Source organism: Natator depressus, chromosome 2 (genome assembly GCF_965152275.1).
Source record: "Natator depressus isolate rNatDep1 chromosome 2, rNatDep2.hap1, whole genome shotgun sequence".
NCBI classification, from domain to species: Eukaryota; Metazoa; Chordata; order Testudines; family Cheloniidae; genus Natator; species Natator depressus.
The window spans coordinates 83,104,585-83,128,983 of NC_134235.1; the positions used below are offsets into that span (position 1 = coordinate 83,104,585).

General features: G+C 43.5%; 1 protein-coding gene across 1 annotated transcript; it reads left to right on the top strand.

The window, feature by feature from the left end:
- Positions 1 to 366: 366 nt before the first annotated feature.
- Positions 367 to 11,086, top strand: LOC141981453 (myosin regulatory light chain 2, smooth muscle minor isoform). Its single transcript, XM_074943125.1, has 4 exons — positions 367 to 523; positions 8,358 to 8,556; positions 8,802 to 8,963; positions 10,705 to 11,086. Exons 2-4 carry the CDS (start codon positions 8,373 to 8,375, stop codon positions 10,875 to 10,877), a joined length of 519 nt encoding a protein of 172 aa, XP_074799226.1. The 5' UTR covers positions 367 to 523; positions 8,358 to 8,372; the 3' UTR covers positions 10,878 to 11,086.
- Positions 11,087 to 24,399: the final 13,313 nt, after the last annotated feature.

Below are 24,399 nucleotides of genomic sequence, written 5' to 3' on the forward strand. Positions count from 1 at the left end.
CCAGACCGTTGCCTGTTTCTCGAGCCGGAGGGGCGGGCATACGCGGCGGCTCAGGGTGAGGACGCTTCCGCCTCAGCCGGGACTCGTACGAAGCGCGTGTTGTAACAGCGGCAAACAGGAAACGCCCTGCGCTTCCCTTACAAGGGCATCAGCAGCTCCCTCTCCCCTACCCCGCTCCGCCCCGCCCGGTGGAATGCGGTGAGCGCACCGGACTGCACCATCACATCTCGAGGGCGGGGGGGTGTAGTCCGAACCAACTCTTTCGGGCGGGGGTCGTGAGCAGCAGGCTCACTGCGGAGCAGCCGCACTCTCCTCCCCGGTATCTGTGCTGCGGCGGCGCCCGGGGCCTGACTGGCGCGTTCTCCCCGCCGATGGTGTAGCCCGGGTCCCCTCTCCCCCCCCTTGCGGGCCGGGCGGTGGTTCGGTCTAGATCGTGCTCTCCGGAAGTACCAAGGCAGCTGGAGCAGCCGCCGCTTTCTCCCAGTCCCGTTCCGATCTGAGTCTCTACTACAGCCGGCGCCAGGTGAGGCCGCGTGGCGCGGGCCGGGGGGAGGGGCTGGGTTTGGGGTCTCCTGGGTCTAGTGTCCAAGTGCTCGCGCTGGGCGGGAGGCCGGCCCGGCCCGTGTCCGGCCGCCCCTGTGGGCATTGGCTGGCAGGGGGCTGTTAGTGAGGGGTAGGGCTGGGTCCCGCTACCCCAGGCTGGGGCGAGGAGGGGTGGGGGGCAGAGTTGATGCCCCTATGTGGGGTGGCGGCTGGTGGGTGGGTCGCAGCCGGGCTGAGCGGCCCCTCCTGCGCGGGGAGGAGGCTGCCGGAGCTGCCCCGCCCGGTGGGCGTGGATGGGAAGGGCCGCCCCGCTGACGGGCCCGGGCGATGTGTGTCAGGCGGTTCTGAGGCTGGGGCTGGTTTCACTAGAGCAGGGGTCTCAAACGAGCACGAGGGCCACATGAGGACTGGTCCATTGACCCAAGGGCTGCACCACTGACCACCACCCCCTGCTGCCCTGGCCCCCACTCCACCCCTTCCGTGAGGCCCTACCCTGCCTCTTCCCACCCCTTCCCTGAAATCCCCACCCCAACACTGCCCCCCCCCGCCCCTAGGGGGTGCAGGAGGGGGTGCATGGTATGTTAGGGGGTTTGGGTCAGGGTGTGGCAGGTGGCTCAGGGCAGGGAGTTGGGATGTAGGAAGTGTGTGGGGTTCAGTAGGGGGTAGGGGGTTGGGGTTCAGCAGGGGGCACAGGGTAGGGGGTCCAGCCCGGTGCGCACCAGTGGCAGGGCAGGCTGCCTGCCTGCCCCCATGCTGCTCCGGGAAGCTGCCGGGACCTGGGGGAGGGTACAGGAGTCTGTGTGTTGCCCTGGCTGCTCTTCCAGGTATCTCCCCCAAAGCTCCCATTGCCGGGAATGGGGAGCTGTAGCCAATGGGAGCTTAGGGGGAGGTAGGTGGAGGAGCGGCCAGGGCAACACAGACCCCTGTGGCCCCTGCCCCCCAGGTCCTGGCCGGTTCCTGGAGCGGCGCAGGGGCAGGCAGGCAGAGAGTCTGCCCCTGCTCCCCTTCCACCCAGGTAAATGCTGGGGGGGGGCAGGGGTGCCGCAGGGAGCTGGCAGGCCGCAGAAAATAGCCCTGCGGGCTGCGTGTTTGACACCCCTGCACTACAGCCTTTACAGCAGCACCTTGCACTGGGACTGCACCTGGGGGCTCTCGGTGCAGCTCAGGGTCACGGCCTTTGGCCGAGGTGGCCAGTGCGCTGGGAGGAAGCGGAACCCTGGGCAGTTCCGTAGCTGTAAGGAGTCTGGCGAGAGACGGGTCCAAGCTGGGCAGTGCCCAGGGAAAGGGACTGGTAGGAAACAGCTGCAGAAAGCCATGGCAGGGAGCCACCCCCGGCTGGTGTAATGCTGAGCTCTGCAATCGCTCGCACTGTTTGGTGGCTGAGAAATTATCAACTTGTGCTCCGCAGCCTCTGCAAACAGGATAGATTTTACCCTGTCCCTGGTATCCTGTGACATGATCCCGGCTACCTTTGGACTTCTCAATATAAGAAATTTACACAGTTTGGAAACTCACGAAATAGCTTGGGTGGAAAGAGGTGCAGACACCTAAACCTTACTACATAAGTTGCCTTAATACATCCGCCTTGCAAAACTTGCTTGGGGTGAGTCTTGTTCTCTTTTTTTGGAAGCTGAGTCAAGTAGTTTTTCTCATTTCAGTTATCATGGCACTCGGTGAGTGAGTAGACTTTATGCCTGGGATGATGATTCTCCTGTGATATTGCAAGGTTGAAATACTGTGTTTTTCATCAATGGAAAATGTATAAAGATTGCCAGAGTAGCTGACAAAATAGCTAATGGTGAAAATGCGGGATGTGTGCTCAGATTAAGAGCACATATATTAGTTGATTGTTCTGTAGGTCATATTTTAGCAGTGCATCCTTGATCACAATTCATCTTAAAGAAAAGCTCCAGTATAATGAGATTTTAATTGTGACTTCCACTTTCTAGCATGTGGACAGCCACATTGTCAAACAATCAGAAGAGCTAAATAAGTTTAGAAGAGGTGTGGTGTTATGTTTCTGAATAGTTAACACACAGTATCCAGCTATTATCTTGAGCTAAGGCACTTATATGGCCCCCATCACAGTACTGTCTGTGTGCTTCACAATCTTTAACGTATTTATCCTCACAACACTGCTGTGAGGCAGAAAATTACTGTTATCTATTACTATCTGTAAAACAGGGAACTGAGGCACAGAGAGGCTAAATCACTTGCTCAGGGTCACACAGGAAGTCCATGGTGGAATGGGGAATTGAACCTGGTCTTCCAAGCTCTAAACCTAGTGCCCTTACTGCCAGACCATTCTTCTGCTCTCAAATATTTAAACTGGTGTCTTAATTTTTAGACCAATATATGGTCAGATAATCAATCTGTGATCCTCTATGTTGACCTAAGAAATTGAGTCAGATCCTGTTCCCATTGACTCCACATTTTTAATGAGCCATTCTTAAACATACTGGAGGCTGTACAAAATAAATGTGACAAACATCCTCTTTAAATTTCTGAAATAAAACAAACTGATCTCAGTGTGAATACCCACATGAGTAAGAGTTCAGTGAACAAGGCCACAACAACAGGACTGTTTTGAAAGTTGATCACTGAGAAAGTAATGGGAGAGGATAATATCTTAATTTAGTAGTGTTCCCAAATACTACGGTGATGAGCATATTAAAATATAGCATTCAAACAGAAGGCAGTAACTTTTGGTACTCCTTGATTCGTACCAGTTCTATAGAAATGAAAAACTTATTCCCAGTCTCCTAAACCAGGGGTGGGCAAACTATGGCCTGGGGGCCACATCCAGCCCACAGGACTGTCCTGGCTGGCCCTTGAGCTCCTGGCTGGGGAGGCTAGCCCATGGCCCCTACCCTGCTGTCCCCACTGCCCCGCAGCCTCAGCTCGCCGTACCGCCAGTGTGATAAGGGGCAGGGGATCCCTGGGGGTAGTCGGGGAGCAGAGGGTGGTTGGATGGGGTGAAGGTTCTGGCGGGGGGCGTAGTCAGGGGATGGGAAATGGAGGGGTTGGATAGGCGTGGGAGCCCCAGGGGGCCTGTCGGGGGTAGGGGTGTGGATAGGGGGTGGGGTCCTGGGGGGCCAGTTAGGGGCAGGGAGTCCTGGGAAGGGGCGGTCAGGGGACAAGGAGGAGTGAGGATGGATGGGTCAGGGGTTCTGAGGGGGGGCAGTCGGGGGTGGATAGGGGGTGGGGGCCAGGCTGTTTGGGGAGGCACAGCCAGCCCTCTGTACAGTTTCAGAACCTCAATGTGGCCCTCAGGCCAAAAAGTTTGCCCACCCATGTCCTAAACTATCTACAAAGAGAAAAGGAGGACTTGTGGCACCTTAGAGACTAACAAATTTATTAGAGCATAAGCTTTCGCAGGCTACAGCTCACTTCATCGGATGCATAGACTGGAACATATAGTAAGAAGATAAATATACATACAGAGAAGGTGGAAGTTTCCATACAAACTGTAAGAGGCTAATTAGTTAAGATGAGCTATTATCAGCAGGAGAAAAAAACTTCTGTAGTGATGATCAAGATGGCCCATTTAGACAGTTGACAAGAAGGTGTGAGGATACTTAACTTAGGGAAATAGATTCAATATGTGTAATGACCCAGCCTCTCCCAGTCTCTATTCAAACCCAGGTTAATGGTACCTAGTTTGCATATTAATTCAAGCTCAGCAGTTTTTTGTTGGAGTCTGTTTTTGAAGCTTTTCTGTTGCAAAATTGCCACCCTTAAATCTTTTACTGAGTGGCCAGAGAGGTTGAAGTGTTCTCCTACCGGCTTTTGAATGTTATGATTCCTGATGTCAGATTTGTGTCCATTTAGTTTTTTGTGGAGAGACTGTCCGGTTTGGCCAATGTACATGGCAAAGGGGCATTGCTAGCACATGATGGCATATATCACATTGGTAGATGTGCAGGTGAACGAGCCCGATGGCATGGCTAATGTGATTAGGTCCTATGATGGTGTCACTTGAATAAATATGTGGACAGAGTTGGCATCGGGCTTTGTTGCAAGGATAGGTTCCTGAGTTAGTGTTTTTGTTGTGTGGTGTGTGGTTGCTGGAGAGTATTTGCTTCAGGTTGGGGGGCTGTCTGTAAGCGAGGACTGGCCTGTCTCCCAAGATCTGAGAGTGTGAGGGATCATTTTTCAGGATAGGTTGTAAATCTTTGATGCGCTGGAGAGGTTTTAGTTGGGGGCTGAAGATGACAGCTAGTGAGTGGCGTTCTGTTATTTTCTTTGTTGGGCCTGTCCTGTAGCAGGTGACTTCTGGGTACTCTTCTGGCTCTGTCAGTCTATTTTTTCACTTCAGCAGGTGGGTATTGTAATTTTAAGAATGCTTGATAGAGATCTTGTAGGTGTTTGTCCCTGTCTGAGGGATTGGAGCAAATGCGGTTGTATCTTAGAGCTTGGCTGTAGACAATGGATCGTGTGGTGTGGTCTGGACGAAAGCTATATCCACAAAAACAACAAGGAGTCTGGTGGCACCTTAAAGACTAACAGATTTGTGGGCATAAGCTTCTGTGGGTAAAACACCACTTCTTCAGATGCATGGAGTGAAAATTACCAAATTGGTAATGCATCTGAAGAAGTGGTGTTTTACCCACAGAAGCTTATGCCCACAAATCTGTTAGTCTTTAAGGTGCCACCAGACTCCTTGTTAACATTTGGAAAGATCATTAAGTGGTCTGCCGAGACCCTCAGCAATTTTCAAGTGGTCTGTGGGGAAAAAAAAGTTTGAAAACCACTGCCATATGTGATTGCAAATTCATATTGAATGTACTGTCCACTATCACCTCTAAATCTCCTGTAGCAAATTTCCTGGTTCCTTACTGTCATTGAATCTACTCCTGTCCCTCCACCCATTAAGATATAGAAGATTGTGAAGTAAATTTTTTCCAAATTGAACTGTATTTGTGGTTTGTGTTTTTTCTCCATGGATTTACCTCTAATCTCTGCAGTAATCTGTTTTTTCTACATGCACGAAAGAATAGAATTGTAGGAGAGAGATTGGCAAGGAGTCACTTCTTCTGTATGTTTGATTTGGATGGCCCTTTACCTTTATAGTATAGTCTCAATTATCAGAGCACAATGAAGAACTTCAGATAATTAAGGGGATTGTCATTATAACAAGTGTTGAGGACATTACCCTGTTCTGGTTAGCTGTGAATCTGTGTAGAGGTTCAGATTATAAGGATGAGTTGTTGTTGGCTTGCTACCTGAAGTGTGTCCAATTTAAGATTTTAAGTCTTGTGTCTCAAAGGCAGATTGTTAGCTTATTAGCTTAATGGTTTATGGTGAGCTGTGTTACCTCAGAAATAAAATGGATTTCCTGACTTTAAATCTGAAACTTTTGTTTTAGGGAGATTGTTTTGTGAAAGTGTAATGAAGAGCGTTGCTGGGTTACTTGCAGTTGAGCTTTGTTGGTTATTTTTAGTTCAGGGCATAGCAGTTTGTTTTTCATGTGTCAGAAGAATGTTGTATGTGGAACGTAAGTTTTAAAAGTGGAGAATTAATCAGTGGGTGAAATCAGTAATGCTATTTGTAGATATACTGGGAAGACTATAACCTATGCAGTGGCCTCTCTTTATCATCTGGAGGCTTGGTAAAGCGCTCGCTCTCTTGGATATAAAGCAAGGTAAAATACTTCTTAATTGACAAAGAGTTGTGACCTTTTAGATTTAACTGGGTTCTTAATTGCGTACTTTAATGTTGATTGCTCGCCTTTTGCAGTTATTTAGCTGTATTTGGTTAACTTCAGTTCACTTTTAAAATGAACTAAAATTGCACCCTTCCTTTAATTGCTTTTTATTTTATTTTGGATAGACTGACATCTCCCAGATCACTTTACAAGCAATCTGTTTAAGGAGTCACTGAGAGACTATTTTCTGTGACTCATTGATCACCTCGTTTCAGAGGTGCAATTAACTTTTAGAGGTAGCTTGTTTTAAAGATCAGCATTTGATGATATTGTAAATTAGCCAAACTGGGATGTTTTGAATGTAAACATAGGCTAGTGGTAATGGCTTCTTGGACTCTTAAATTGCAGGTATTTAGCCTGAAGCTCATAATCAAGGAGCAAATAAATTTATGGCATGTATCAAAACCCAGTCTGGGTATGATGCAGAATTCTGTGGCACACTAAGTTAGCACCTTGTAGTTCACTGTTAAGATATCTTAAGTTTTTGTGAGAGATAAAGTTATTAAATCCAAATCTGGGTTGATATGAACAGTAATATAGGTTAATGAGACACTGTCATCTTGAAATTATTTTTTTTAAATGAGCCGAGTTAAAAATAGCTTTAGGATATACCTACTCTTGAGTTTATCTGCTAATTTTGGTGGCTTTACAATCATTTTGTTCGTTGCCAAAATGTTTCTTTACCCTATTGCTGTGTGATGGATGAAACTAACTACATAGGGGCAAACAGGGAAATTGACTATACAGAGTGCTAGCTATGCAATGCCCAAAGTAAATAATCTGGAAAAGGGTAGTTACTCTGTTATAATAGGTGTTACAACTAAGTGTAATTTTTTTTTAATTTGACAGATGTTTCTTTAAATATGTAATCTTCTTTACCCACAATTCTTACATTTTAACTAATCAGTAAGGCCCTGATTCTGAGGACAGAGCTGCATGGGCAGGCCTGAAATCAACAGGATACCCTATGGGCACAAAAGTCCATCCATGCAGATCCAGTTGTAGAACTGAGACCTTAGTATTTAAATTTCAATCTAGTGGATCAGTTCTAGTGTTGTTGTTAAACTGGCTTAAAAGGTAAATATTTAAATCACAACTGAATGGATACCATAAACTTTAAAGCTTCTCTTCTGTCTGAATTATTTTACTTACTAAGTGTTAGTTGTAACACCTGAGGTTATTCTTTGTTTACTTGCACATTTGAAAATACTTTGTGTAGTCAATTTCACTGTTTCCCCAATTTTATCAGTTTCCCATTTCACACTTGCAATATGGTTGACTTTTTTTAAAGCATATTGTAAATCCACAGACTTGTGTAGTACCTGAAACTACCTTGCTTTTCAATATGCACTAGATTGTGTCCCTTTAATGGAGTAATTTCATAGTTTAGAATGCACCTATTGGTATGCTATATTAGTTCAGACTTCTTGGTTACCTAACAAAACTGCAGTGCATTGTTTGTTTTGTAACTAAGCCCAGACTCCTCCTCTTCCCACCCCCCCACAACACACACCAGACCCTCTAGCTGATGATGCTGAAAGGACTTTAACACACACACAACTTTCCTGGGATGCTGTGTTTTTTGTTCTCAACTGCCTAAACCAAACAAAAACTTAAGAGCCACTCTATCTCTGGTCTCAGACTGACTGAGTCTTTATGTTCTTCAACTAATATAACAAAGTAAAAGAGAATCACCTTTTCCAGGTATCTAAGCTTGTGAGCGCCTTGGCCCTACTCAGGCAAGATAAGCCAACTATAATTCTAACTGCCAGGTTAGCAAGGCAAATATATGCTGAAGTACAGAGACATGGGTATTGGGGGCATCTTTTCAAGGACCAGCTTGATGCAGACTGCTGTCAGCCCAGGAGAGTTTTCCTCTGAACCCCAAAGGGCCAGTAGACATCATCGCAGTTAAGCTTCTAATAAAAGAAAATACAACAAAAGGTGGATGGTAAATTTGTGGATCGACGTACCTTTGCACATTATCCAGAATTCAAACTTTTTTTTCAAGGAACTGTGATGTAGTTTAATATACAACTCTAATTCTTACACATCTGTTGTTTTAAATTTAATTTCCTATACTTTAGTCACTGTTTTTCTCCCCTAGAATCCAACAGCCATCATGTCTAGTAAAAGAGCAAAGACAAAGACCACTAAGAAGCGCCCTCAGCGTGCAACCTCCAATGTATTTGCGATGTTCGATCAGTCACAGATTCAAGAATTCAAAGAGGCCTTCAACATGATTGATCAGAACAGAGATGGCTTCATCGACAAAGAAGACTTGCATGATATGCTCGCTTCCCTTGGTAATGTTTATTTCTCCAGATGTCTATTTATCTGATACTTGTGGCCCCCATCATTGTATTAACTGAGCATTATAAAATGGCTATGTGCCTGTTGCAATTATCACAAGAGCATGGCTGTTAACTTTTTATACATTTTTGAGCTGCTTTATGAAAGGGGTTAGTCTGTTTAAAATTAGCAAATATAATTGGGTGGATGAATAAACATATTATAATGACTATCAAAAATATGAATACTTTAATTATAGGAAAGAATCCAACTGATGAATACCTAGATGCTATGATGAATGAAGCTCCAGGCCCCATAAACTTCACTATGTTCCTTACAATGTTTGGAGAAAAACTAAATGGCACAGATCCAGAAGATGTAATCAGAAATGCTTTTGCTTGCTTTGATGAAGAAGCAACAGGTAAGTAGGTGAAATATCAATGCTGGGTTTTCTGCTTTTGAATCTTTATTAAAAGGATTTCTTTTATTCAGCCATGACTGTAAATATATAATGAATTTAATTAGATCATTTGAGGTTATTATGGGCTTCTAAGGACTTGTCTACATGGTGCCTTAGTGCATGTCTGGAGAGATGTAAATCCCAATGCACACCCCTTTGTTGTGCATTAACTGACCCATGCAAACTCTGGTGTGTAATAAATGTCCATTTGTGCACATTTAATGTAGTGCTGCTGGACTACATTAATGTGGACTAGGGAACTTTTAGTGCACATCAGCAGGTCCATATGAGCCAGTTAGTGCACAACACACTGATGCACGCTAGAATTTACACCCTTGCTGGTGTAGACAAGCCGTGAATATACCCAGTATACAATTTTCTGATAATCATCACTTAATTTTTTTTTATTTTGCAAGTGTCAAAAACACTTAATGTAATTTTATCATCTCTGCGGCAGAAATGGTGAAATATTGGGCGTAAAGACTGTTAAACCTATCCAGTTGCTTAAAATCCATCTATCAGAACCCAAAATACTGAAAGAGCCATTTAAAAACAAATATGTGGTGATTGGGAGCTGTCTTAAAATTATAGGAAATTTAAAAGCTTAGAACAGTAGGTTTTAACTGGTTAATGGAACACCAGTTGCCCACAAAAGACTTGCTGGTGATCTGCAGAGTTGACTTCTAACACTTGCTGGCTCCTCATTTCTTCCTGTTAAACTGTATTTAAAAGAAAACTAAAAGATGTATAAAATACCTAATTTTTTTATGTAAGAAAAAGTTGTTGCTATAGCAATGTTTATCACCAATAGGAGGGGAAGAAATGGCTCACATATCCTGTTGTGGGAGGCTGTAGTCCATGCTGTGTCAAAGTTTGGGAACCTCTGGATTAGAATTTGCCATTGAATTGATACTAACATACAAATATATCTGAAATATTAAGATTTCTTCACGTCTTTAGCGTTGACATTTAAGTTAGGCTAGATTCAGCTCCCATTCAATATGAGCTGGATTGTATGCTGAGCAGTTTTAAGTAAAAAATGTTTAAGACAAGTGAGTACAATCAGTGAAAACAAACTTCCATGTAGAAATGTTTGTTTAAGACTGTCTTAAATCTATTTGTTTCAACCAAAATATAAACTTAACGTCTTTCCAGACAGACTGTTTTGATGCAATTTGAGGTCAGTTCTTGCCATTGAAGTTCTGGGATTATTGTGTGGAAAAAGCTATGAGAGGTTGTCACGCAGAATGTACCAGATCAGGCTATTCATCCAAGTCTTATGGTGGCCATTACCTTAAGTGTCAGAGGGAGTTGGAAGGTGTAGAGGCTCTCATAATCCTGTTGTAGCACTTCAGTGTGACTCTGAAGCATAAGACTTGGATATAATCTTGTCTTGCATAACTAAACACTTTATCTTTGGCAATTAAAATAATCCAGCCCTGTTATTAAATGCAGCCACAGTATTTAACTTTGGCCTCCTGCAGTCTTATATTGACAGCTTTGTGTCTTGCTTCTCCCTGGAGTTAATGCTTAAATGGGCTTGTAAATATTTATTCTGTCTTTCTTAAGCAATACATGTGTGATGCTTATTTATATACTGGTGTGATTACTTAACTCCAAACTACAAATTCTTTCTCTTTGAAGATCCAGTAAGAAAACTCTTTTTGGTTTATCCTGATTCACTGTACACATTATATTCCAGGGTTCATTCAAGAAGATTATCTGAGAGAGCTGCTGACGACAATGGGAGATAGATTTACAGATGAAGAAGTAGATGAGCTGTACAGAGAGGCACCAATTGACAAAAAGGGAAATTTCAATTACATTGAATTCACACGCATCCTTAAACATGGAGCAAAAGACAAGGATGATTGAACAAAATATCAGACACCTGCAGCTAGCTCTAGTTTTCACTTGTGTTTATTTTTGAGGGTTTTTTCCTGGTAGAACCTGTTGCATGCATCTACCTTTTTGAAGCTTTTGCCTTTCTCAGTATATTTATCTATTCCAGGCCATTCTGGCATATTTGCACCTGTGTAATCAGACTGGATGTGGGGGATGATATTGTAGTGAAAAGAATCTGGGGACAAAGATCAATGAATTTGAAGGCCCAGGAAAAAGTCTCAATGTTTCTGGTTTAGCTGGATTTTTACATTTTTGTAATAAAAATGTCCTTTTGAAATAAAGATTGCAATATATAAATAAAATACCTCAAACTGTTTTGTGAAGTAACATTTTCTTATTACTAAATGTCTTAATTTTTAAAAGCATATGTACCTACTCTTGATATCTGGGTAAGACTCAAGATGTTAGTGAGTTTACAGTTTATAAAACATTTGCATTAAGTACTGTCTCTTCACACTTAAGTGAGCAGGGATATTCAATTTTATAATATTGTGAAAAGTACTGGTAACTAAATTTTAACACTCACAACTAATGGCTTTAGTCTCTGAAGGGGAGTCTGGCTGGTGTAGGCGTAAGCAGAATGGGTGGGGAAGACTATTGCAGTTGGGCAGCAACCAATTCTTTCTTCCCTGAATTGTGCTGCTGATGTAAACAGCTTTCATGATTTTTGTGTGTGCATGCTGATTAGCCCTTATTTATTTTCCTTTACTACAAGGGTGAGAGCGTTTGGAAAATTGTAACTTGGAGAACAGGAATACAGAAGATAAGACAAGCATGATGCTGATGATTCAAGTAGGAGGGGACATATTTATATTTTCATTGTGCCTACCTTCCTCCTCTCCCGCCGCCAATAACTTGTTCTAGACTGCAGTGTCTACACTACCACTACTGAATGACTGCATTTTAAAAACGATATATTGCTATACAGGCCCCTTGATTTCATGTACAGCTGCAGCATGATCAGAACTCACTTTTTCTTCAGCTACACATTCTTAAACAATTGTGCTAATGTTATGTGATGAATTTTAAGGATGACCCTTATCAATTAAGTACGTGTGCTGCTGTCATGTTCTAAAAAGTAGGATGCAAATAGTTAATCATTTATTACATTTCTTGCCCGTGCACAGCCCCCACCTTCTTGCAGGTCATCTTTCCTTAGCCACCAGTTGGAATGGATTTCAATCTGCTGCCAGTCCCCTACTTCATTAACCTGGTCCCAGGACTGTTTGTGGAATCCCATTGCACTCCCCTTGTATGAGGGTTAGGGGAGTGGGAATGATGGGGTTGTCTCCTTGATGTCAGACATTAGGAACCCCAACACCTTTTTTCAGTTCCTGTAGTAGATGTCTTCATTCTCCTAATCCACTTCCAATTCTGATTTATCTGTGAACCAGACTCCTATTGAATGCTTATGTGCACAGGTCACCTACCAAGTTGCAATAAAATATTTTTACAACCTAATCTATCCACTGACTCATGGGGCAGCTAAGGGGAAGCTGAAAACGCCTATCTACCCAGCCCAACCTGGCACTGAGAGAGAAATTCCTTCCCATTCCCCAAAAAGGGGGACACATGATGCTCACAGCAAGGCCCAAAAACTCTGCTTCTACTCTTAATTCCGGAAGGTGGAAGATTTTTCTTTCCGCTGCAGACTAGTCTCTTGTCTTTCCCACTCCGCTCCTTGTATGCATGGGAGCCAGTACGCTTCTGCCTACCTCCTCAAGTCTGTGACGGGTGAAATCCTTAGTGTCAATAGGTTTTCTTTCCACTGCTGGCCTCTCATGTCTGAGGCAGGGTGGGGCACTTGTGGAGTGTAGAAGTATAGTACTGCCCTCTTACTACTTGCAGGAGCTCTGGACAGAAGTACTTACTCTTCTTGGTATTCCACTTCCTCTAAAGCAGGGGTTCTCAAATGGGGATTGGGACCCCTCAGGGGGTTGCAAGGTTATTACATTGGGGGTCATGAGCTGTCAGTCTCCACCCCAAACCCTGCTTTGCCTCCAGCATTTATAATGGTGTTAAATATATTTAAAAAGTGTTTAATTTTGGGGGGGGGGGTCACACTCAGAGGCTTCCTATGTGAAAGGGTCACCAGTACAGAAGTTTGAGAACTACTGCTCTAAAGCCTTATTCTTGCTAAGGGTTTTTAAGTGGGGAAGAGGGAACGTTTTAAGATGAGCATGGCACTGTGAAATAATGTATGTCCACAGTTGCTGTTTCATATAATGTAGAGATTCCTTTCTCTAATATTGTTGGTGTTTCTAGCATGGCAATTCCTGGAGATGATCTGTTTCTTTTTTGTAAAATACGTAGTTTAAAATAACATTCAACAGTTTTGCCTCAATTTTTCTGGGTGGTCTTTTCCCCCCTCTATGCTTTGATTAAAACCAGTTATTTCTACATTTCCTAGTGTATTTTTATCCAAGTTGTAACTGGCAGTCTGCCCGTATTCATTGCTTTTCTTGATTGTTCTGGGTTTGGTTTGGTGTTTCCTACCTAGCTGGATAGTCTGTCCTTTAACAACAATGTTGCCGTTCCAGACCATCCAGCCAACTCCTCCTCCCCAGTAGCTGGTTTCCAATTGTCCCAGCGCTGCTCCGCGTGGCTGCTATGGCACGCCCTGTTGGAATATCAGTAAGACCTCAGTAGCAACACATTTGCCAAATATGCAATAAATTCTTTCCTACAACACCCTGACAGGGATGTTGCAATTAGGGGAAACAATCACTTGGACCTTTAAGAAACAACAGCAGAAAACACATTTAAAAAGTGTTTTGTAACATTAAAACTAAATAATAAAAACCCAACAACCTTGACTAGGGCATCATCCTTTCAAATTTAAACAACTGTCTGTGTGTAAATAAATATATAATGCATATAACTTCACAAATTGTAGACTTCATTATGCTTTCGGTTGTTCGTGGATGTGGAGGCTCACCCTACGGGGGAGGGATAGCTCAGTGGTTTGAGCATTGGCCTGCTAAACCCAGGGTTCTGAGTTCAATCCTTGAGGGGGCCATTTAGGGATTTGGGGCAAAAATTAGGGATTGATCCTGCTTTGAGCAGGGGGTTGGATGAGATGACCTCCTGAGGTCCCTTCCAATCCTGATATTCTATGAGAAAAGTGAGTTGAGATCCACATCTGTTTTCTTCTACGTGACTTTTCTCGGCCACATATAATAATGGGTGTCTGTCTTAGCAGTGGGTCTTAAAACTAGTCATATGATAGACCTCCCAATATCTAAATCCCTCACACCTTATGTTTGAATTAATATTAGAAACTATTAATTTGGGAGACCATCACACACGAATTTAACCATGAATTCCAAAGGCTAAATAGTATTTCATACAATTGCGCTAAACATGCTCATAGTCTAAAAATAAGCAGTCACTATACCCAATACAGTAACAAAATATTCATAAGCATGTGATCAGTATACTTACAAATAGGCCAGACCTAGGAAAAGATCTCATTCTGGTGTGCTCCAGCATGATCGGGTTGGGTCTCTCAAAGAACCTTCAAAGTCATAGTTCTATACCCTTTGCTAACTTCCAAGCTTTAGCAGAAATCCAGTCCAAAGCAACTTATCCTTGCTACTTTCCCTTCTCCAAGGCCTTCCTTTCTGATCTCTTTCCCTTCTTGCTGACCAACAGCTTTTTCATTGCATTTGCGTTCACGTAGGCTTTACTTTTAAGATAATATGGGTGGGAAGATCCATGGTGGCTCCTTTTAAGACAGATTTTTTTCTTATTTAAAACCAGCTACAGTCACTGCTAGCAGTCAGAGGCCTTTTTAAAATTTTCCTTATCTCATTAATTATTCTTTGAACCAGACATCCTCCCTACTCCATTCCTTCTGGCCTTATAACATTATTTTCAAGGCCTTCCATCTACTTGCTAGCAATAGCCTTTCTTTACAACACATATATTTCCTTAACCAAACTTCAGCTAACTCTAATTCTTTAATTTCATATTTATTCTACACCTTAGCTCCTGATATGTTCCATTTGGCAACAAGTAGGTAAGGAGCCTATGGATTTATCTCATTCTATCAACCAAGATTTTGGAAACCACTGCCTTAGAATTAGTATCTGTCAAGGTTCTTTATATCAAACTGAAAAGCACATCATCCACCTCCACCTGGTATGTTTGCCCACTTCATAAAGAGCAGAACTTGTGCTGTAGGTTCTCTTGTGCTGTGATGAATATTCCTCTGATACCATTCTCTATCATGGGTCTTCTTAATATAAAGGCCTGGTAGCCAATGTTCTCATACAACCTGCATTTCGACAAACTGCTGCTCTGAATTTTCTGGAGCCCATTGCAAAACAATGGTTTTGTTGCTTATGCCTTTTATGCCTCCCTTTCTTACAGTGTTCATAAAATTTTGTATATGCAATCTGTAAGCATCTCATGAGGAAGACATTTGTCACTGATGAGGAACTTCCAAAGATGTTGCTGTACTACTCATGCTTCCCTTCTGAGTTAAAGTTTGCCTAGCACCCATGCTGTAATGAAAGAGACTGACCAGCCTGCAAGCAGGCACAATACCATCCCAAAGCAAGGTTATCAACATAGGCAGCGAAGAGACCATATAAGAGCATCAGATGCATTTGTAGCAAGCTAGCCAGGAATGTCTAAACAGCTGAAGTTGGATTCCTGGGGTCATGAGGATGTCATTACTAATCCACTTCCAAAAATAAAAAATAACTTGTTCAGTCCCTGAAGCAGAGTTTGAAACACTGACAATTTGGGTTTAGCATTGTGTAAGGAGTCAAAAAACTTGGAAGATACCAGCTTAACCTACTTTGAATTCTCCCATAGTGCTCCTATATAATGGTCTACATATTCCACACCAAACTAAGTTTCTGCTGAATGGTTGTTCCGGTCTTTTGCAAGCTGACACACATTTTATTTAGGAGAGTCTTAAATCTGCACTGACATATCCGTTCTCCATGAAGTCCTGTTGAAAAGTGCAGTGATTTATTTTATATGACAGATTTACCCTGAGTCTTTACATCTATGAAGGTCAATCTATTCAAAGAGCCAGTAAAGCTTCATGGAAAAATCTGAAAAGCGTTCTGTTTAAAGATAATACTGCTGATAAATATTTCCTGTATTTCTTTCTCTCTGATTATTACTGGGACTATGTGCATGAACACAAGATCTTTGTTCCTTAAGGCTACATCTGCTCCTGCTACTAATTTTGAACCTGAATTAATAATATATTCATACATATAGTGCTTACAACATTAAAATATTTGACAAACATTAAATCCATCATAATACACTATAACAAGTTACTGATGTCATAGAAGTGATAGCATTATTTTGAGGTACTTGTGTTTTGTATATACAGTGAAGGAGGAGGAAATCTGTTTTACTGCAGATCTGAGGATTAGTTCTAGGTTGCTTTCAGATGGCTGGGTTCATAAATTAGCACCATAAATTAAAAGGAGAAAATGTGACTAACAGGCCAGATCCTCAACACTGAAATCAATGGTGCTATTCCTGTTTACACCTGATTCAGTGTGCCGTTTTGGGAGGCTGAAACTGGCCTGCAGCATTCTCTTTTAGTGTTGCCAGAAACCTATGATGAGGTAAATCCAGAGAGGAACACTTAATCAGACACCACATCATTATCCATTTTTATCTTACAACTTTTGCTTTCTCTAATGGTAAAAATGGAGCAGTTAAGTGGGAAAGAAAGACAAATGTATTAAGTAAAAATACAAAAGCAAATTAACAGTCAGGTAAAGAAACAGCAAGCATAAGAAACGTCTTCCAGTTTGTGAGCTAATCATTTATGAAGTATATGTTTTGTAATGTCAACACTATATCACCCCACAAGTGGTGTGATTTTGAAATGGCCCCCCCAACCAACAAAGCTTCATGGGCACCATTTCACAATAAATATTGAACAAAATAGTCTAATCTTTATCCTGAAAATCTAAATGAAAACCCTACAGTATTTTTTACTTTTTATTGTTTAAACAAAAAAAAAAAAATTTCAGTCCTATTGGCTCCAACCAAATTTTTGTTTTCTTGCCTGTTGTTTGGATATATAATATCAAATATGTATGAACACTGATTCAAGACACAAGGATAGGCCATGATCTGCAAACATTCGTGCATGTGCTTAACTTTTACTTCATAATAGAAAAAGTTAAGTATGTGCATAAGTGTTTGCAGGATTAGGGCCTAAGTTTCTTCTTTAAGCTACACCTGTCCTTATCAATATACACTTGTTTACTTCTATAAGATTTTTAAGACCACAGATTTTATCCATATTTACCTTTAATACTGGTATGAAAAAGGTGTAATAGGCAAAAGATTTGATTGCAAAAAACTGAGGCAGAAAAACAATAAATGGAGTCATGGCTCAACCGGCACCATAATAAATTATACAAAATAGAAACATTAAAGGATAGAAATTATGGGGAAACCAACTTAAAAGTCATGGGTGGTTTCCATAAGCAAAGTTCCAGAAATAATAGCTAGATTTCAGAAGATGGGTTTTCCGAACTGCACAGGAGCCATCAATGGCCCCCACATCCCTATACTTTGCTGACAAAAAGGGGTGAATGACTATGGGAACCAAAAAGATTACTGTTGACTTGTTCTGCAAAGATTAATGGACCACAGAGTAGGTACTCATGAATACCAACGTGGGAAACAATGGAAAGGTTTATGATGCTGGGGTGCTGAAATTAAGATTGTACTTGAAGGGGAAAGAAGAGACCTTATTCCCCAGAAACTATATAGTGCTCTACAGTGTGTGAGTGCCAACATTTTCAGTATGTAGAGTTGCTACAACTTAAATAATTTTTACCTAATCAGAGATGTAAATGGACATTTTAGTAATAATCCATTCCGTTTACATTTTTTCCTTTTATTGTATATCAAGACACTGATTTATGAAAAGAATCTTTATCAATCATTCATGGATCATCTTTTCCTGTTTATCCATACAATTAAGTCAGGCTTCCTTTCCTGCCATTACAGCTATCACTTTAATAGGCTGTCATATATAGTCATGAGAAAAGTTTAATAATGCAACTGATGAAAATGAAAGAAGATGCAGGAAATGAGATCTGATAACAAGGTACTGGCGATGTATTTTTCTAAAATAACAATGGTTCAGAATTCATTTTTTTATTATTCCTATTTTCAACATTGTAAACCATCTACAACTTCCTCAAACCCAGACTCCTCACACTCTGTGACTTGAATATGTAAAATGTAAATTAATCCAGCCCTCGAGCACATTAGAAAAATTCCAAAAATCCAGAAGCATTTGGGTCCCAGACTAATAACTTCCCCTGACCACATTTCAGTCCTCAGCCTCAGGAGGGTAGTTACATTTGAACCAATCCTACCACTTCTTCAAGGGGCTGCATTAATGGGATCATGAACTCCATAAAGGCAATTGCAGAGGGGGGGGGAAATGAATTTGTGCCCTTTTTGTTAGTTACTTTTATGATGTATAAAGCTAGCCTAAAAAGGGGGTTTCTGCTTATTTTTTACTTTAGAAATATTAGGAACATCATCTTGTTTATGCTGCGGATCACTGTTGGGAGACCCAGAGATGTGAACTTGGATCATCCTCAGCACTTAAATTGAAAAGAGGGAGGAAGGGTTGACTCTTTATCAAAGACTTTAACAAAGAGGTCTTATCTTCCATACCAACAAAACAAACAAACAAACAACCCCAAATAACAATAAAAACCACTTGTCCTCTCAGCTAATCAGGTTTCATTATCCTAGTATCTGTGATGTCATAAATCTGCTAGTTCTCTAATCATCCATAAAGACTTCCAGGAAAAACAGGGTAGATAAGACCTGAATTTTTAACGTAAAACAAAAAAACAGAAAAACATAATTTTTTTGAGGAAACCTTCATTTAAACAACATATAAAACCAAAAAAAGGTTACAGCCCCACTTTTTTTCTTCTGCAGGTCAATTGTAAATCCTGCTGAACTTCAGTTTTGGCCTCCAACCACTAAAATCTGGCTCCCTTAGTTTTCTATAAGGTTTTCATTTGGCATCACCAGCGGGTGGTCATTTGGCCATGCGCATCACAGCAAGCACTCCTTTGAGTCACTTCACTCAGGCTGCTGTGCGGAGGGTGTGAGGCTGAGAGCAGGCCTAGATAGGGTTGCCAGGCATCCGGTTTCTGACCGGAACACACAGTCAGAAAGGGACCCTGATGACTCCGTTATAAGTCTGAGCCGTTAAAAGTCTAGTCGGTCACCCACCGCGGGGCTATGGCAAGCTCCCTGTCTGCCCTACTTCCATGTGGCTCCTGGGAAGCTGCCAGCATCTCCCTCCAGCTCCTAGGCATAGTGGCTGCCACGGGGGCTCTGCATGCTGCTCCTGCCCAGACTGCCGACTCCACAGCTGCCATTGGCTGGGAACTGCGGCCAATGGGAGCTACAGAGGTGGCGCCTGTGGCCGGGGACAGCGCTTAGAGCGGGGGTTAGCAACCTTTCAGAAGTGGTGTGACAAGTCTTCATTTATTCACTGTAATTTAAGGTTTCACGTGCCAGTAATACATTTTAACGTTTAGAAGGTCTCTCTCTATAAGTCTATATTATATAACTAAACTATTGTTGTATGTAAAGTAAATAAGGTTTTTAAAATGTTTAAGAAGTTTCATTTAAAATTAAATTAAAATGCAGATCTTATCAGTTTAGTGTGATCCTTGCCCTTGCTTTTCCTTGCTGAGTTTTCCAATGTCTGGCACGTATTTGGATACTTTAAGCTGCACACAGGCTTCTGAGTGATCAGTTGTTAACCAGCTCCAAGAGGGACAGAGGACAGATTTCATGTGTGAAAATACCTGTTCGCACAGGTATGTGGATCCAAATGCTGAAAGCACTGCAAATGCAATTTTCTTCAAACAGTTAAATTTCACTGGCAGGAACGTCCAGCAGGTCAGAATAGAGGCCCCATGATCTCTCTTGGTATCTTCAAGTGCACTCCACAGATCTCCAAAAACTTTGATGCCCACAATTCTGAGCTTTTTAACTGAATGAGCTGCATTTTGAAATCTTCAACACCCATCCACTGAAATACAGACAAATCCAAGTCGCTTTTGTTGAATTTTTCAGGTTTAATTAGAAAAGAAAGCATTGGGCCAAATTGCTGGAAAGCTTGTAATCTGTCAGAAAATTCTGATTCCAGCTCTTGCATGTACATTCCAATCTCATCGACACTGACAGTGCAACGTGTCTATAGCTCTTTTATGTGTTGGAAGTAGCGGAAAGTCGAAGTTCAAATATCCTGAGAAAAAACTGCTAATTTTACAACAAATGCCTTCCAGGCTTCATAAGGATCCAGAACCGTTTGCCCAGCAGCCTGGAGACAGAGGTTGAGTTCGTTTCGGTGAGCGGTGATGCCAGTTAGCAACATGAGCTTACACACCCATTTGTCATCATCCAGTTTGGGGTAGTTTTGTGCTTTCTCCAACAAAAAGGCCTTGATTGCATCAAAACAGTTTACAAAGCACAACAAAACCTTGCCACGACTTAGCCACTGAATGTTGCTGTGAAGTGGAATGTCGTTAAAAGCACTGTCCATCTCTTCTAGCAGTGCTTGAAATGGTCTGTGAGTCAAAGCAGATCGAGCAACAAGGAAATTCACAATTTGCACCACTGTATTCATCACATTATTAAGCTCTGAATTAGAAATTTTAGCACACAGGTTTTCTTGATGGATGATATAGTCAAATTTGACTGTCGGGCGGCCAATTTGATCTTCAAGTAACTTTACCAATCCCTTCTGTTTTCCGACCGTGGAAGGCGCACCATCTGTTGTCACACAATATTTTTCTGATGTCAACTCCTCGTTCTTCAGAATGGTTTACAAAACTTTCCACTATATCTTCCCCTTTTGTTGTGCCATGCAGGGGTTTTAGGCAACAAAGTTCCTCTTGGATTTCATCGGAAGCACAATATCTTGCAACAACTGCCAAACGTGGAAAGTCGTTTATATCCACGCTGTCATCAGCTGCAATGCTAAACACTGCTGTGGATGAATTCAAACTGGAACAGGTACAGAGAAGGGCTACTAGGATGATCCGAGGAATGGAAAACCTGTCTTATGAAAGGAGACTCAAGGAGCTTGGCTTGTTTAGCCTAACCAAAAGAAGGTTGAGGGGAGATATGATTGCTCTCTATAAATATATCAGAGGGATAAATACTGGAGAGGGAGAGGAATTATTTTAGCTCAGTACCAATGTGGACACAAGAACAAATGGATATAAACTGGCCATCGGGAAGTTTAGACTTGCAATTAGATGAAGGTTTCTAACCATCAGAGGAGTGAAGTTCTGGAATAGCCTTCAAAGGGAAGCAGTGGGGGCAAAAGACCTATCTGGCTTCAAGATTAAACTTGATAAGTTTATGGAGGAGATGGTATGATGGGATAACATGATTTTGGCAATTAACTGATCTTTAACTATTCATGGTAAATAGGCCCAATGGCCTGTGATGGGATGTTAGATGTGGTGGGATCTGAGTTACTACAGAGAATTCTTTCCTGGGGCAAAGGTCACTTGCTGGAGGATTCTCTGCCCCTTGAAGTCTTTAAACCATGATTTGAGGACTTCAATAGCTCAGACATAGGTGAGAGGTTTATTGCAGGAATGGGTGGGTGAGATTCTGTGGCCTCCATTGTGCAGGAGGTCAGACTAGATGATCATAATGGTCCCTTCTGACCTTAATATCTATGAGTCTATGAGTCTTTTAATGCAGTCGTCTGCTTTTCATTAATGTTTTCTGCCATTTCGCTTATGCGTCTCTCAACTGTTCTGGCAGAGAGAGGCCGTTCTCTTATTCCAGATACAATCGTATCTTTATTTGGCAAATCATTGAACAATAACTCCAAACTGCTGAGAAAAACTTTTTATATATTCCCAATATATAAACGGGTTTCCGTTTTTTGCAGTGCACTGTGCAATCTTGTAACTTCCTTCTGTAGCTTGATTTTTACTTACACTTGAGCATTTAAAAACATTGCTTTGCTTCTCATATCCTGCCACTGCCTTTTTGATCGATTCAGTCTTGACTGCTTCATCAAGAAAGGTTTTCTCATCCTTTGTTTCAAAATGTCGTCGAACACTTGATGTGCAACAAACACTTTCACAACAGAAAGCACAAACAAAAGAGGTCCTTCTTTTGAATAAATCCAAATGTGTCTGTCCAAGAAGGCTGAAATGAACAGACATCTAACTTTGCTTTCTTAGGAGCTGGCATTTTGTCAAATGTACCCCTCAACTCACAGTGGAAAAAAATAATCTCGACAGATGGCAACCACAACGTCAAACATAGTGCGCTGTTCCCACATGGCATGGTATAAGCAGCAAATCAGGACTTAAAAATATCCCAGTGGCGCTGGAACAATTTTTAAGGTGGGGGTGCTGCACTGCACCCCCTCTTGCCCCTGTCTGCACCCATCACTGCCCCAGGCTGGGGACAGCGGGCCACAGCTGCGGGCAGCTGCAGAGCGCCAGGCCGAGGCAAGGAGCATAGCCCCAGGCCGGTGGCCGGTACCCCAGGCCAGCAGCGGGCTGAGCGGTGCCAGCAGATGGAACCCTCGTTGGCAGGGGGCAGGCGGACGGAACCCCAGGCTGGCAGCAGTGTGCCACTGAAAATCAGCTTGCATGCCAACTTTAGCACGCGTGCCATAGGTTGCTGACCCCTGGCTTAGAGCCACCTGGCCTTGCGTCTGCCTAGGAGCCGGAGGAAGATACTGGCAGCTTCCTGGGAACCGCCTGAGGTCAGCACTGCCTAAAGCCTGAATGCCGCACTCCCTCCCACACTCTAACCCCCAGCCCTGAGCCCCCTCCTGCACCCCAAACCCTCATCCCCGGCACCACCACAGAGCCTGCAGCCCCATCTGGAGCTGTCACCCCCTCCCATACCCCAGCCCGGAGCCCCCTCTAGCACCCTGAACCCATCATTTCTAGCCCCACTCTGGAGCCTGCACCCCCTGTCCGGAGCCTGTACCCCCTCCCATACCCTAACCCTCTGCCCCAGTCTGGAGATCCCTCCCACACTCCAATCTCCTTGGCCCCAACCTTCAGCCTGGAGCCCCATCCTGCACCTAAACTCCCCTCATCTCCAGCCCCACTCCAGAGCCCTCACGCCCTCTCACACCCCAACCCCTTACCCCAACCCGATGAAAATGAATGACTGAGCAAGGGTGGGGGAGAGCAAGCAATGGAGGGTGGAGGAATGGAGTGAGTGGGGGTGGGGCCTCAGGGAAGGGGTGGGGCCATGTTAGGGTGTTCAGTTTTCTGCAAATAGAAAGTTGGCAACCCTAGGAAGGGCGCTGGTGCAAGCCCCGAGCAGCAGGGCAGCTGGGGCATGCAGCACCCCAGGGTTCTGTGGACAGCCCCCAGTACAGCCTGTGAGGCCTGGCTGTGTTCAGGGTGTGCCCTGGTGTCACCTCACCCACCAGGACCCCCAGGGGGAGTGGGGCAGCTACAGGGTAGGAAACTACCCCATGTGGGAGCCAACCCATCCCTTGCGTGGCCAACTGTGGTGGGTGTGTTCCTGAGAGTGCAGCTCCTGGGAGTGCCTGGGTAGCCAAACAGCTCCACTACTTTCCTTACAGAGTCAGCTGCTGCCCCTCGCAGTTACAGAGCTGAGCTTGAAAATGTGACCTGAGCGCAGCTCTTGGGCTCCAAATGGGCAAACAAGAGACCCCCACCATTCCCTTTATTAAAAAAAAAAACAACCCTCATGGTTTTAAGCCAGTCTCCTGATTTGGCAGGGAGGGCTGACTCATGACATGACATCGCCTTCATGCATGTAAAAGGTTGCTGTAAGGAGGAGTGTGATAAATTGTTCTCCTTAACCACTGAGAACAGGACAAGAATTTATGGGCTTAAATTGCAGCAAGGGAGATTTAGGTTAGACATTAGGAAAAACTGCCTAACTGGAACAAATTGCCTAGGGAGGTTGTGGTATCTCTGTCACCGGAGGGTTTTAAGAACAGGTTAGACAAACGCCTCTCACCAGTAATCTTAATACTTAAACCTGCCCCAGTGCAGGGGGCAGACTCAATGATTTATAGAGCCCCCTTCTAGGCTTACATTTCTATGATTCTGTTTCAAACAGGTGAGGTTGGCAACAACACCCGCCCTGCAACTGCAGGGGGCGCCAGAGCAAGCGGGGAACTCCATCGCCCCCGTGCGGCCGCTACCGCGCCCGGCAGGGCAGCACAGCTCCGCCCCCTTCCTGCGCGGACTATATGGGGTTGTGCGCAAGCGCGCTATAGGGTGGGGTTACCTGTGTACGAGTCCTCGCTAGCCCCGCCCCGTGCAACGCAGTGAGCGCACAGGACTGCACCATCACATCAGCGAGGGGGGGGGAGTAAAGGTTCGAACCATCTCTGCCGGGCGGGGGTCGTGAGCAGCAGAGTCACTGCGGAGCAGTCACGCTCCCCTCTCTACAGTGTGCGGCGCGGCTGCGTCCCGGGCCC